Source organism: Stegostoma tigrinum, chromosome 31, assembly GCF_030684315.1.
Source record: "Stegostoma tigrinum isolate sSteTig4 chromosome 31, sSteTig4.hap1, whole genome shotgun sequence".
NCBI classification, from domain to species: domain Eukaryota; kingdom Metazoa; phylum Chordata; class Chondrichthyes; order Orectolobiformes; family Stegostomatidae; genus Stegostoma; species Stegostoma tigrinum.
In genome coordinates, this window is record NC_081384.1 from 39,940,730 (window position 1) to 39,954,590 (window position 13,861).

Sequence of the window (13,861 nt, forward strand, 5' to 3'; positions counted from 1 at the left end):
CTCCCTTTGTCTGCGTGGGTTTCCTCTGGGTGCTCTGGTTTCCTCCCAGAGTCCAAAGATGTGCAGGGTAGGTGGATTGGCCATTGAAAAATAGTGTCCAGGGATGTGCAGGCTAGATGGGTAAGTCATGGGAAATGCAGTGTTAGAGGGTAGTCAGGTGGGTCTGGGTGGGATGCTCTTTGGAGGGTCGCTGCAGACTCAGTGGGCCGAATGGCCTGCTTCCATATTGTAGGGAATCTATGATTCTCTCCACCACTGTTGCCACAGAAGGAAGAAAAGATTAATTTGATTCAAAAGTTAAGGACTGAGACCGGACAATAGAGCAAGATACTGTGTCACACAGAGTCAGTCTGGATGTTACAAGATGACCAGAGGTTTAGATAGGGTGGACAGTGAGAATCTTTTTCCGAGGATGATGACGTCGGCTTGTACGAAGGAGCATAGCTACAAATTGAGGGGTGATAGATTTAAGACAGATATCAGAGGCAGGCTTTTTATTCAGAGAGTGGTAAGGGCGTGGAATGCCCTGCCTGCCAATGTAGTTAACTCAGCCACATTAGGGGCATTTAAACAGTCCTTGGATAAGCTTTTGGATGATGATAGGATAGTGTAGGGGGAGGGGCTTAGATTAGTTCACAGGTTGGCGCCACATTGAGGGCCGTACTGTTCTATGTTCTATATTCTATGTACACAGTGAGCCTGTAGAACACGGAGTAGGACTGAGTGACTGTAGAAAATGAGGGGTGAGACTCTATGACACAGACTGACACTGAGCAGCTAGTGTCGGGGTAACAGAAAGTGAGAGTGGACAATACAGGCTGAAACTCGACAACAGATACCGAGAGTGGACAATCAAGAGTGTGGCTGGGTAATTGTGTGAGACTGGATAGTACAGTGAGATTGGATAATACAAAGTGATACTGAGTAATAGAGTGGGACCGGACAATGTAGAGTGAGCCTTGAAATCATGTGAGTCTGGAGAACACAGGGATAGACAAGACAATACAAAATGATACTGGGTAATAAAGTCTGAATAGGTAATACAGAGTGAGACTGGGTAATGTAGAAAATGAAAATTTTAGCATTATAGTAATGGAGTGACAGCAGCGACAATAACTTCCGTCAATATATTGAAATAAAAGCACTTTAAACCCGGTGCATTTTCTCTCCCTTTACTGTGCCTCTGGCTATCCTGAATGGTAAAGTTGCTCTCGATAGCTAATGTATTTTTCCCTGACTTCTCGATGCCCCCTGTCTTATTCAGAGTCCCACCTCCCTGCCAAATTAGTTTAAACCCACCCAGGTAACACTAGCCAATCCCCCCACAAGGCTACACCGGTGAGAAGTGCACCCTGCTGCAGTTCCTGACAGACCGCGTTAGGGAATGGGAGCTGGAGCTGGATGTACTCAGGATCATCCGGAATGCAGAGAACATCATTGATAAGAGCTATAGTGAAGTGGTCACTCCAAAGGGGCAGGATGCAGGTAACTGGGTAGAGGGGGAAGGCAGATAGTGCAGTTCTCCTCTGTGGCCGTTCCCCTTAATAACAAGTATACCACTTCGGATACTGTTGGTGGGGTAATGTCCTTTCAGGAGCAGCAGGCAGGTCAGTGGCACTGTGACCGGCTCTGAGGCTCAGAGGAAAAGGATGCAATCAGACAGAGCAATACTGAGGGGGACAGTTGTGAGGGGGACAGACAGGAGATTCTGTGGCTGCAAAAGAGACACAAGGATGGTGCGCTGTCTCCTGGGTGCCAGGGTCAAGGATGTCTCTGAGCAGTTGCAGAACATTCTGAAGGGGGAGGGTGAATACTTAGAGATCATTGTGCACATCGGTACAAACGACATAAGTAGACCAAGGTATGGGATCCCGTGAAGTGAGTATAGGGAGTTAGGTAAGAAGTTAAAAAGCAGGACCTCAAGGGTAGTGATCTCCAGATTACTCCCAGTGCCATGTGCCAGTGAGGATAGAACTAGAAGGATGGGCCAGAAGAATGTGTGTCTGGGGAGCCAGTGTAGGGGGCAGGGTTTTCAGTTCTTGGATCATTGGGGTCTCCTCTGGGGCAGAGGTGACCTGTACAAGACGGATGGGTTGCACTTGAACCAGAGGGAGTCCAATATCCTCGTGCTGAGATTTGCCAGGGTTACCCAGCAGGGTTTAAATTAGTTTGGCAGGGGGTGAGACTCTAAGAGGGGGGCCATCAAGAAGTCAGGGGAGAATACATTAGCGATCGAGAGCAGGTTTACTATTTGGGATAGCCAGAGGCACAGTAAAGGGAGAGAAAAGGCTTCTGGTTTAAAGTGCATTTATTTCAATGCATGAGGCCTGACTGGTAAGTAAGATGAGCCCAGAGCATGGATTGGCTCTGGGGACTGGGATATTATAGCAATAACAGAAACAGGGCTGAGAGAAGGGCAGGACTGACAGCTCAATGTTCCAGGATGGAGAAGCTATAGGCTAGACGGAAGTACAAGTAAGCAAGGAGGGATGTTGCACTTTAATAAGGGAGGGCATAACAACAATGCTTAAAGACAATATTCTTAGGGGGTCATCAAATGAAGCCATATGGTTAGAACTTAGAAACAAGAAGGGGATGGTCACTCTGTTGGGACTGTATTATAGACCCCCAAACCAGCCAGCGGGTACTAGATGAGCAGATGTGTAGAGAGAATGCTGTAGGAATAATAGGATAGTGCTGTTTGGAGAGTTTAATTTACCCCTGTTGACTGGGCCACCCTGTGTGTAAAAGGCTCAGACTGGGTGGAATTTGTCAAATATGTCCAAGAAATTTTCCTAAATCAATATGTAGAGGGCCCCACTCAGGAGGGTGCAACACTGGACCTCTGCTTAGGAAACAAAGTTGGTCAAGTGACTGGAGTGTCAGTCAGAGATTCCTTCGGGTCCAGTGACCATAACTGTCTTCAATTAAACATAGTTATGGAAACAGACAGGTTCGCAGGTTAAGGTGCTAAACTGGAGCAGGGCCAATTTTGGGGCCATGAAGCAAGATCTAGCAGAGGTCAATTGAGTTGGTCTGTTTGAAGGAAAATGAATGACTGGCAAATGGTAGGGCTTTAAATGTTTGATATCAAGAGCCTAAGGACAGTATGTCCCTGTTAGGATGAAGGGAAAAGCTGGCAGGTTTAGGGATCCCTGTCTAATGAGGAATATTGAGACTCTAGTCAAGAAGAAGGAGGAGACATAAATTGGATTTAAGCTATCAGGCTCAGGTAAATCCATAGAAGACAATAGAAAGTGTAGGAGCACACTCAAAAGGGGAATCAGAAGCACATGAAGAGGGTATGAGATGGATCTGGCAGATAAGGTTAAAGATAATCCCAAAAGGTTCTATAGCAATATTAAGAGTAAAAGGGTGGCTGGGGAGAGAATAGGTCTCCTTAAAGATCAGCATGACCACCTGTGGGTGGAGCCACAGGAGATGACGGAGATTTTTAATGAATATTTCTTCTCTGTGTTTACCAAGGAGAGAATCATGGATGCTAAGGAAATGAGGTAAACAAGTGGGGATGCTTTGGACCGCATACATATTACCAGAGAGGAGGTTTTTGCAGCCTTAAAGCACATGAAGATGGATAAATCCCCAGGGCCTGATCAAGTCCATCCTCAGGCATTGTGGGGGGGCTAGGGAAGAAATTGCAGAGGCCCTTGCAAAGGTTTTTACTTCATCTTTAGCCACTGGTGAAATTTCAGAAGACTGGAGGATGGCTAATGTTATTTCATTGTTTAAGAAATGTCGCAAAGATAAACCAGGGAACAACAGGCCAGTGAGCCTGACATCAGTGGTAGACAAGTTATTGGAGAGGATACTGAGGGACAGGATCAACCAACATTTGGATAGTCAGGGTCTGATTAGGGGTAGTCAGCATGGATTTGTGTGCGGGAAGTCATGTCTGACAAATCTTTTAGAGTTTTTCAAACAGCTAAACAAGAGGATGGATAAGGGTAGGGCAGTGGATGTTGTCTACATGGAACTTAGTAAGGCCTTTGACAAGGCCACAGGGCTAGTCATGAAAGTTAGGTCACATGGGATCCAGGGAAAGCCAGCTAATTGGATTCAAAATTGGCTCGATGATAGGAAGGCATGATGGGTGAAGGTTGTTTTTCAGACTGGAAGCCTGTGACTAGTGGTGTGCTACAGGGATCAGTGCTGGGACCTTTGTTATTTGTTATTTACATTAATGATCTGTATGTGAATGTACAAGACACCATTAGTAAATTTGTGGATGATACAAAATTAGGAGGTATCATTTATAGCGAAGAAGGTTATCAAAAATTACGGAGGAAGTGGGCTGAGGGTTGGCAAAAGCAATTCAATGCAGGTAAGTGTGAGGTGTTATATTTTGGAAAGTGAAACTGAGGTAGGACTTCTATAGTAATTGGTAAGGTCCTGAGGAGTGTTGTGGGACAGAGGGACCTAGGAGTACAAGTACATAGTTCTTTGAAAGCGGTGTCACGTGTGAACAGGCTGATGAAGAAGACATTTAGCAGGCCTGGCCTTCGTTGGGTGAGGCATTGAGTATGGAAGTTGGGAGGTCATGTTACCATGATATAAGTCATTGATGAGGCTGCACTTGGAGTCTGGTGTATAGTTTGTTCACCCTGTTATGGGAAAAACGTAGTTAAACCTACAAGTGTGCTAAGAAGATTTAGGAGGATGTTGCCTTGGTTAGTAGGCCTGAGTTATAGGGAGAGATTGGCCAGGACAGAACTTTATTCCTTGGAATGTCAGAGAATGAGGAGTGACCTTATTAAGGTGTATAAAATCATGAGGGGCATAGATAGGATGAATGCACATAGTCTTTTCCCCAAAGGTGGGGATTTGAAAACTAGAGGGCTTAGGTTTAAGGTGAGAAGAGATCGACTTAAGAAGGGCCTGAGGGGCAACTTTTTTCATGCAGAGAGTGGTGAGTATATGGAATGGGCTACCAGAGAATGTGGTTGAGGCAGGTACAATAGGAACATTTAAAAAACATTTGGATAGGTACATGGATGGGAAGGGTTTAGAGGGATATGGAATAACTGCAGGCAATTGGAACTACCTGAGTGGGGACCATGGTCTGCATGGACCAATCTGGGTTGAAGGGCCCATTTCCATGCTATATTACTCAATGACTCTGACTCTAATCATAAATTTTAATGTAGCAATCGTTTGAAGGTGATTAACTGGTGTGTTATTGACAAAGTGAGACACTGAACAATGAATGACTGAAGTGAGTGGCTGTCAATATTTTGCTCAAAGAGTTTAAAAGAATGTCTTAAATGAGGAGAGAAAGATTGAGATGTTCAGGGGAATATCCAGAAGTTAAGGCCCAGTTACCAGTCAGCGATGGAATCATGGAAATTAAGGACCAGGATTACAGAACTGTAGACACCCCTCCGGTGGTTATCGAATAGAGGAACATGGAGCTCGGAATGAATAAGGTCACGAATTGATTTGGAACAAGGATGTGAATTTTAAATTTGAGGCCTTTTTAAAAATTCTTTCATGATTTGTGGGTGTTCCTGGAAAGGCCACTTTTGCCCTTTCTTCATTGCCCTTGAACTGACTAGTATGACAGACCATTTCAGAGGGTAGTTATGAGTCAAGTGCATTGCTGTGGGTCCAGAGTCATACGTAAACTCGACCAGGTAGGGACAGCAGGCTTCCTTCGCTGGGGGAAATAACAATAATAATCAGTGGTTGTTCTTATTGTCACCATCATTCTGATCAGATTTATATTCCTGATTTATTGGATAAATGGATCCAATCAACTCCCGTAATAGCATTTGAGCCTATGGTCCCAAAGCACAAGCCTGGTCCTCTGGATTACAAGCCCAGGGATATTTCCACAAAGGGTACAGGCCAGGTGCTGAAAAATAGGATGAGAATGGTTCAGCAGTTGTTTTTGACCACTTGGATGTGACAGGCTGCAGGCCCTTTTCTGTGCTGTAGATCTCAATGACTCCATGACCACTATACCATAATCATTCCCACATAAAGAGCCAATGGATGTCAATGAGTGAGGGCTTTGGGTGAACCTGACTTAGCGTAAGTTAGGAAATGAGCAATGATTGGAGTTTTGAGTTAGCTGCAATTTATAAAGGATACAAGAATGGCGACGGGAGTGTAAAATCACAAAGGCAGCGATGAAGTTTTCAGCAGATGGTGAATTGAGGTTAGCTTAAGAAAGGTGATATTAGATGGAAAACTTTGTTTCAGGGAATTGGGATGTGAGCAATCTGAATCAGCTTTAGTGGTTGAAGAAGGGAATGGCCTCATTGAGAAAGCCACTGAAAACAGTGGATTTGGTCTTGCCAGACTGGAAGACATTTCTGTTTACCCAGCTAACACAGCACAAGGCATTTCCTTCAGACTCATTGACATCTTCACACTCTACCTTTATAAAGGAGAACAAAAGACTTTAGCAGGATCAGGCCATTCAGCCCTTTGAGCATGATCTGTCATGATCATGGCTGATCATTCAATTCATTTCTGTTCCTGCTTCCCCACACCCACCCTCTTTTGATCCCTTGAGCCCTATGAGTTATAGCAAACTCCTTCTTGAAAACATTCAATGTTTTGGCATCGACCAGTTTCTGTGCCAATGTATTCCACAGGCTCACCACACTCTCTGGGTGAAGAAAATTCTCCTTACCTCTGTTTTAAACAGCCTACCTCACATTCTTCTCCTGTAACCTCTGGTTCTGGACTCCCCACTCACCAGAAACATTCTTCCTGCGTTTGTCTAGTTGGTCAAATGAGAATTGTAGGCATGTATTCGTGTCACTTTGTATAGCATTTAACAGACTGTTGTGTACCAGGCATCTATACCGGCATGCCATTGTGTATGTCACCCCCATTGTGTGCCTCCATAGACCCTGGCCCATTGATACTCATTTTGTCTTTGAGCCAGAAAACTGTTGATGGAAGCCCCACTCCTGAGACCTGAGCATAAGATCCAAGCTGGTACTTCATTGAGTGTGGCTGTAAGGAAGTTTTACACGGTCAGAGGTCTCAGACAAAGCATTAATCCATCCTTCAGATGCACATAGGAGATTGCGTAGGAATATTTCAAAGACGAGCAGGACAATTCTGCTTGGTGTTTGGTCACTAGCAGGAACTTTTGCTGTATTATTTCTTATATTACATTAGTAATTATACCTCAAAAGTACTTTGTTTTCATTGGAACAGCTTGTGTTTGTGAAAGGTGTTATATGAATGCAACTTATTCCCATGTTTCTTAGAGGTCTTTTCCGCAGGTACAGTGTATTTCCAGAATCAAATACCCATTCAATAATGGAATACATGCATGAGGTTAAATCTGAAACAGGGTTCATGGGCTTGTCCAGGATATTAAATGGGTGGTAGGGTAGAGTGTGAGAGGAAAAAGTGTACACTTTTTTCCATGATAGATTCAAATGTACATGAGTTTTTGGAGGAGATGAACTGAATGACTGACACAAAATTGCCCTTGTTCTGGCCCCAACCCTCTTCCATCAAATCAGGTATTGTAAAATGCTTGAAGTACCTTCATGGTTCATCATTACAGTACTGTTTAGAGCTGGCTTCTTTATATGGTTGTAAAATAACGGCTGTGGACTGGAATTGGGATGAGCCTTGCAGCAGCAGTAAGTCATTTTGACTCCTTATGTTCTATTCTGTGGCATGGTTATGCAGGCTCCTGATCCACAGTCTGGGGTGTTTGATGTTTATTTGTGGGTTTCTCTCACTCCTGTTACTTTTAGAATTATCTGTGCAGCCACTGTGGGAAACCCTAAAGGACATCTCAGAGTCTCAGTGTGAAATATTGGAGATTTAAACAGACTATAGATTGTGTGTGTGTGTGTGTGTGTGTGTGTGTGTGTGTGTGTGTGTGTGTGTGTGTGTGTGTGTACCAGGTTCTGAGTGTATACAGCGAGTAATTAACTGGGTCCATGGTAATTTAGTATGTTTATTGTTTTGAGTTGGCATCTGTTCTACTCCTGGAAGTTGAACATGAATTGCAGTATTTGTATCTTTTTGTTGTTCTTTTCTTGCATCTCCTGCGGGCATCAGGTGCAAGACCAGACTGTGTTGTCTATCCGCGGATGCCCTTGAGGTAAGTGGCATGCTCAGCCATTTCAGAGGGCAGGAAAGAATCAATTACATGGCCATGGGTCAGAAGTCACATGTACATTGGGCACGACAGTCTGAATAATAATGTGACATATATGTTTGAGTGTATGAGTGCCATTGTCTTAGGCCTGAATATTTCTGATAGATTAGAAGACTCTTCATCAACTGGAAACACATGACCCCAGAATGGTGCACTGACTGCCGGAGCACCCCCAAATACACCCGATTCTAGCCAATAGCTTCCAGCTCAGTCATTCGGTGAGCAGCCTCAGTGTTACCCTTTACATCACCAGACAGAAAGATAAAGAAGCCCGATTGTGGGTTACTTAAAAGTATATAAAAATAAAGAGAAAATAATACAACCAATGTTACTTTTGATGAAACATACTGATGTGAAGGAAACATGGTGCAGAGCTGGATGAACCCAGCAGGTCAAGCAGCATCAGAGGTATAGGAAGGCTGACGTTTCGGGCCAAGACTCTTCTTCAGAACTGAGCTGGAAGCTATTGGCTGGAATTGGGTGTATTTGGGAGTGTTCTGGCAGTCAGTACACCATTCTAGGGTCGCGCGTTTCCAGTTGATGAAGAGCCCTCTAATCTATCAGAAATATTCAGGCCTAAGACAATTTTTTTCAGGCCTATTTTTTCCGAAGAAGGGTCTGCATGATGTATTTCACATTCAGGTTCTCACTAAGACTGATGTTTTGAAGTTTATTAATCACGAGAACTGTTTTTATGGCTGTAATATCACAGGCTTGTATCCATAGTCTAGGATTTATGTTTAATTATGTGATGTACTGTTATATAAGTGACTACGTGCACTAAAAGAAAACAAAAGAATTGCGAATGCTGGAAAACTGAAACAAAAACAGAAATTGCTGGAGAAACACAGCAGGTATGACTGTACTTGTGAAGAAAGAAACAGAGTTAACATTTCAAGTCCAGTGAACAGGTCCAGAGGAAGGGTCATTGGGCCCATAATGTTAACTCTGCTTTCTCTCCAGAGATTTTTCTATTTTTGCCGAGTTCCTGCAGCAATATTTGTGATGTGGAGGTGTCAGTGTTGGTCTGAGGTGGACAAAGTCAGAAGTCACACCACACCAGGCTTTAGTCCAACAGATTTATTTGAAATCACAAGTTTTCAGAACATAGCCCTTTTGTCAGTTAAGTGAGAGAGAAGCATGCAGACACAGAATTTATAGACAGAGAGATCAAGGGCAGAGACAAATAAAGATCGAATGATCACAGAAATAGTGTGAGTGGAGTGTTCAATAATAAGTCTGTGCGGGTGATCAAAAGCGGCAGACAGTGTGAGTAAAGTGTCAACCGCTCAATAACAACCAAAGGGATGATTTGTCATCCAATTAAATGAGGCAGAGAGATAATTACAAAAAAATTGAGATAAGATGGTGCTGGAGACAAACCAAATAACTGGAATAACATGAGAGTTTTAAGAGTCACATGCCAAGAGTATAACCAAAGTAATAAGTAATCCAAAACTGCAAATCTGTACAAACTAATTAAGGTAGAGAGAGCATAACAAGTTACCCAGGTGATGGTGTTAAAACAGGACAGTAAAGAAGATTTTACAGATACAGAACAGTATGGTGAGGGTACATGTAATGCAACATGAACCCAAGATTACGTTTAACACTGTCTTCATGGGTACAGAGCTTGGCTATCAGTTTTTCTCAGCGATTCTGCAATATTGTGTATCTCAAAGGCTGCCTTGGAGGATGCTTACCCAAAGATTGTGCAGTTTTTGATTTCTTATTACTTTGGTTAGACCCTTAGAATGTGGCTGTTATACCTAGCATGTTATTCCAGCCGTTTGGTTTGTCTCCAGCACCACCTTACTTTAAATTTTGTGTAATTATCTCTCTGCTTCATTTAATCTGGGTATAAATCATCCCTTTGGTTGTTATTGAGCTGCTGACACCTTACTCACACCGTTTGACACTTTTGACCATCTGCAGAGACTTATTATTTGACCTTAATTCACACCACTTGCATGATAGTTCTCTCTCTTTTCCCTTGATCTCCCTACCTATAAATTCTATGTCTGTACACTTCTCTCTCACTTCAACTGACAAAGGGACCACACTGCGGAAGCTTGTCATTTCAAATAAACTGTTGGACTAAAACCTGGTGTTGTGTGATTAGCAATTTTTGTGACTAAATACACCATGTTGCCTCCATCACATGGACAGAGTGACTGAAGGTAAGGTGGTTATCTTTATGCAGAACATCAAACAATGTAATATCTGCAGCTGTCTGCAAGTTTGCAGGTTCATCAAGTCTGGATTCTGTTCAATAACTGGGCATACTAGCAGGAATTGTATTCCTGTCCATTACGACAGAGGGAACAATGAGAGATTGGGGGCAGAGAAGCATTTAAGGGGTTGGGATGAAAGTTCCAGGAGAAAGTAATCAGGGCTAGTGACTGGCAAGCAAGGATCAAAGTGAGAGAAAGCGGGAAAGGAATCAAGCTAGAAGTAGAGGAGAGAGATAATGGGGACTGCAGATGCTGGAGATTCCAAGATAATAAAATGTGAGGCTGGATGAACACAGCAGGCCAAGCAGCATCTCAGGAGCACAAAAGCTGACGTTTCGGGCCTAGACCCTTCATCAGAGAGGGGGATGGGGGGAGGGAACTGGAATAAATAGGGAGAGAGGGGGAGGCGGACCGAAGATGGAGAGTAAAGAAGATAGGTGGAGAGAGTGTAGGTGGGGAGGTAGGGAGGGGATAGGTCAGTCCAGGGAAGACGGACAGGTCAAGGAGGTGGGATGAGGTTAGTAGGTAGCGGGGGGTGCGGCTTGGGGTGGGAGGAAGGGATGGGTGAGAGGAAGAACCGGTTAGGGAGGCAGAGACCGGTTGGACTGGTTTTGGGATGCAGTGGGTGGGGGGGAAGAGCTGGGCTGGTTGTGTGGTGCAGTGGGGGGAGGGGACGAACTGGGCTGGTTGAGGGATGCAGTAGGGGAAGGGGAGATTTTGAAACTGGTGAAGTCCACATTGATACCATATGGCTGCAGGGTTCCCAGGCGGAATATGAGTTGCTGTTCCTGCAACCTTCGGGTGGCATCATTGTGGCAGTGCAGGAGGCCCATGATGGACATGTCATCAAGAGAATGGGAGGGGGAGTGGAAATGGTTTGCGACTGGGAGGTGCAGTTGTTTTTTGCGAACTGAGCGGAGGTGTTCTGCAAAGCGGTCCCCAAGCCTCCGCTTGGTTTCCCCAATGTAGAGGAAGCCGCACCGGGTACAGTGGATGCAGTATACCACATTGGTAGATGTGCAGGTGAACTGAATGTTCTGGGTGTAGAGGTGGTCACGGTTGGAGCCAATGAATGTTCTGGGTGTAGAGGTGGTCACGGTTGGAGCCAATGAATGTTCTGGGTGTAGAGGTGTAGAGTAGAAGCTAGAAGTAGAATGTTTAAAAAGTCACACCTAGCGTCAGAGGGCAGGAGTCAGTGGGCTGGTGAGAAATTTGTTTTTTGATAGTGTTTTTCATTTCTCCAAACTGACAGGTTGATGCTGACGATGTCATCACTAAAGAGGAGCAGATTTATCTGCTGTTTGAGGCAAAGCAAAATTGTGAGAAGAATCTGAACAGAAGACCAGCTCATAAAGCAGGTAAAATATTCTGAAAGAGGAGCCTCAAACTGCGTTTGAACTTTGAACATCTCAACTGGGATAGAAAAGAACTAGATCAGATTACTGAAAAGGAAAATCAGCAAATAAAACCATAGAGATGTTGAGGAGAATGAATGTGATTCAGAACTGAATCATTCCCATGGTGGGGCAAAGACAGAGCAGTGACAGTTAAATTAGAGAAATAAAAATTGTGAATTGATAATTTGTGAAATTGTGAAATTGATCAGCATTCAAGTCGATCAAGTAGCAGAAGTGTTCATGGACCCAAAATTTTGGCAACAGTGGCCATAGTTCTGTAATTTTTAAAGTCATTATAGACAGAGTTAAGATTAGCGCAGAAGTTAAATGTCCAAACTGGGAGAAGGCCAATTTCAATATCATTGGCAGAACGTGACAAATATAGGCTGGGAGCAGCTACTTGCAGGTAAATCTGTATTTGGAAAATGGAAGCCCTTTAAAAATAGTTCAGTGAGAATTCAGGGCCAACATGTTACTCTAAGAGTGAAGGGCAAGGGAACAAGTCCAGGGAATCTGAGATGTCCAGGGATATTGAGAGTTTGCTGAAGAAAAGGAATGGAGCATCTGTCAGGTACAGTGCATTAAAAACAGGGAAGCCCTTCAAAAGCATAGAGAGTATAGGAGGTGGCTTAAAAAGGAAATTCAGAGGTCAGAGAGAGGCCACAAAATGTCTTTGATGTTTAAGATGAAGAAAAACCAAGGTCTTTTCTAAGTGTATTAAATGTAAGATGATCACCAGTGATAGAGTAGGGCCTAATAGAGACCAAAAGGGACAAATGTGTAAGTGGACCCAACGGACTGGGTGAGGTCTTAAATGAATATTTCTCATCTGTATTTACAAAGGACAAAGACATTGTAGCCGGCGATTTCAGTTGGGAATGGAAGGTTCTAGAAAATGTTAAAATTAATAAGGAAGAAGTCTTGAATGTTTTAACTGACATAAAGATGCATAAATCTCCAGGGCATGATAAGATGTATCTTAGTCTTCTGTAGGAGAAGAAGGAGGAGATTGCTGGGGCCATAGTAGAGATATTTACTACCCCACTAGCCACAGGTGAAGTGCCAGATGACTGGATTAAAGCTAATGTGGTTTTTTTGTTCAAGAAGAGCAGCAGGGATAGGCCTGGTAATTACAGACCAGTTAGTCTAATGTCAGTGGGAGGGAAATTATTGGAAAAATCTTTGAGAGACAGGATTAGTCAATGATTGGAAAAGCAGGGATTAATCAGAGATAGTCAGCATGGATTTGTTAGAGGGAGGTCCTTTCTACCTAATTTAACAGAGATTTTTGAAAAGATGACTATGTAATATTGATGAATGTGGTGCAGTTGATATGGTTTACATATGTTTGACAAGATCCTACACAGAAGGCTGTTACAATAAGTAAGACACTGTGGTATCTGAGGAAAGTTGGCAAACTGGATCCAAAATTGTATTGCAATAGGAGGCAAAGAGTAATGTTGGAGGGTTGTTTTGTGATTGGAAGCCTGTGACCATCAGTTTACCAGAGGGATCGATGCTAGGACCCTACCCGTTTGCTATGTACATTAATGACTTGGATGTATGATGAAAGTGTGGCTTTAAGAGGTGTATTTTGTCCTGGTTTTTTTTCTTTCTGAAGAAAGGCTGAGACAGAGGTAACGAACAGTCTGTTTAAATCACTGAAAGTAAACAACTCCTGAGGCCTTTTTTTTAAAAGTTGGAACAGTAGAAGCGGCCTGAATAGGTGGGGTCACGTTCCCACAGAACCAGGATTTTTAGTTTTAGTTTCTGCAATTGCTGAGGTCTTGAAGCTGGATGTGGAAGCTTTTATTCCTCTCTTAGTTACAGCTAAAAACTGAGGTTGTCTTCCTGCTGCTAGATTTGCATATGAGACAATCCGTTTTAATGAATTTGCCTTTGCCAAGGGAGGCTTCTACATTGGAACAGTTAATTGTTAGTAGTTAATATATATATTATTTCTTTATGCATTACAATAGAGTTGCAGTTAAGCCAATTCTTTTCTTCTATTTTTATTTTGTTTGTATTTTAGCTGTAGTATAAAAATAAAGCGCATTTTGCTTGAAGCCGAT

The 13,861-nt window shown here is 43.3% G+C and overlaps 1 protein-coding gene across 1 annotated transcript in view; it reads left to right on the forward strand.

Annotated features, from left to right (window-relative positions):
* The first annotated feature begins 3,441 nt into the window (after positions 1-3,441).
* The window catches only part of LOC125466176 (parathyroid hormone/parathyroid hormone-related peptide receptor-like), a 77,446-nt gene continuing 67,026 nt past the window's right edge, over positions 3,442-13,861 (forward strand). The window contains exons 1-3 of the mRNA XM_059638801.1: positions 3,442-3,515; positions 6,917-7,007; positions 11,645-11,750. Of these exons, the coding sequence (XP_059494784.1) occupies positions 3,442-3,515; positions 6,917-7,007; positions 11,645-11,750 (271 nt within the window). The remainder of the gene's footprint in view (positions 3,516-6,916; positions 7,008-11,644; positions 11,751-13,861) is intronic.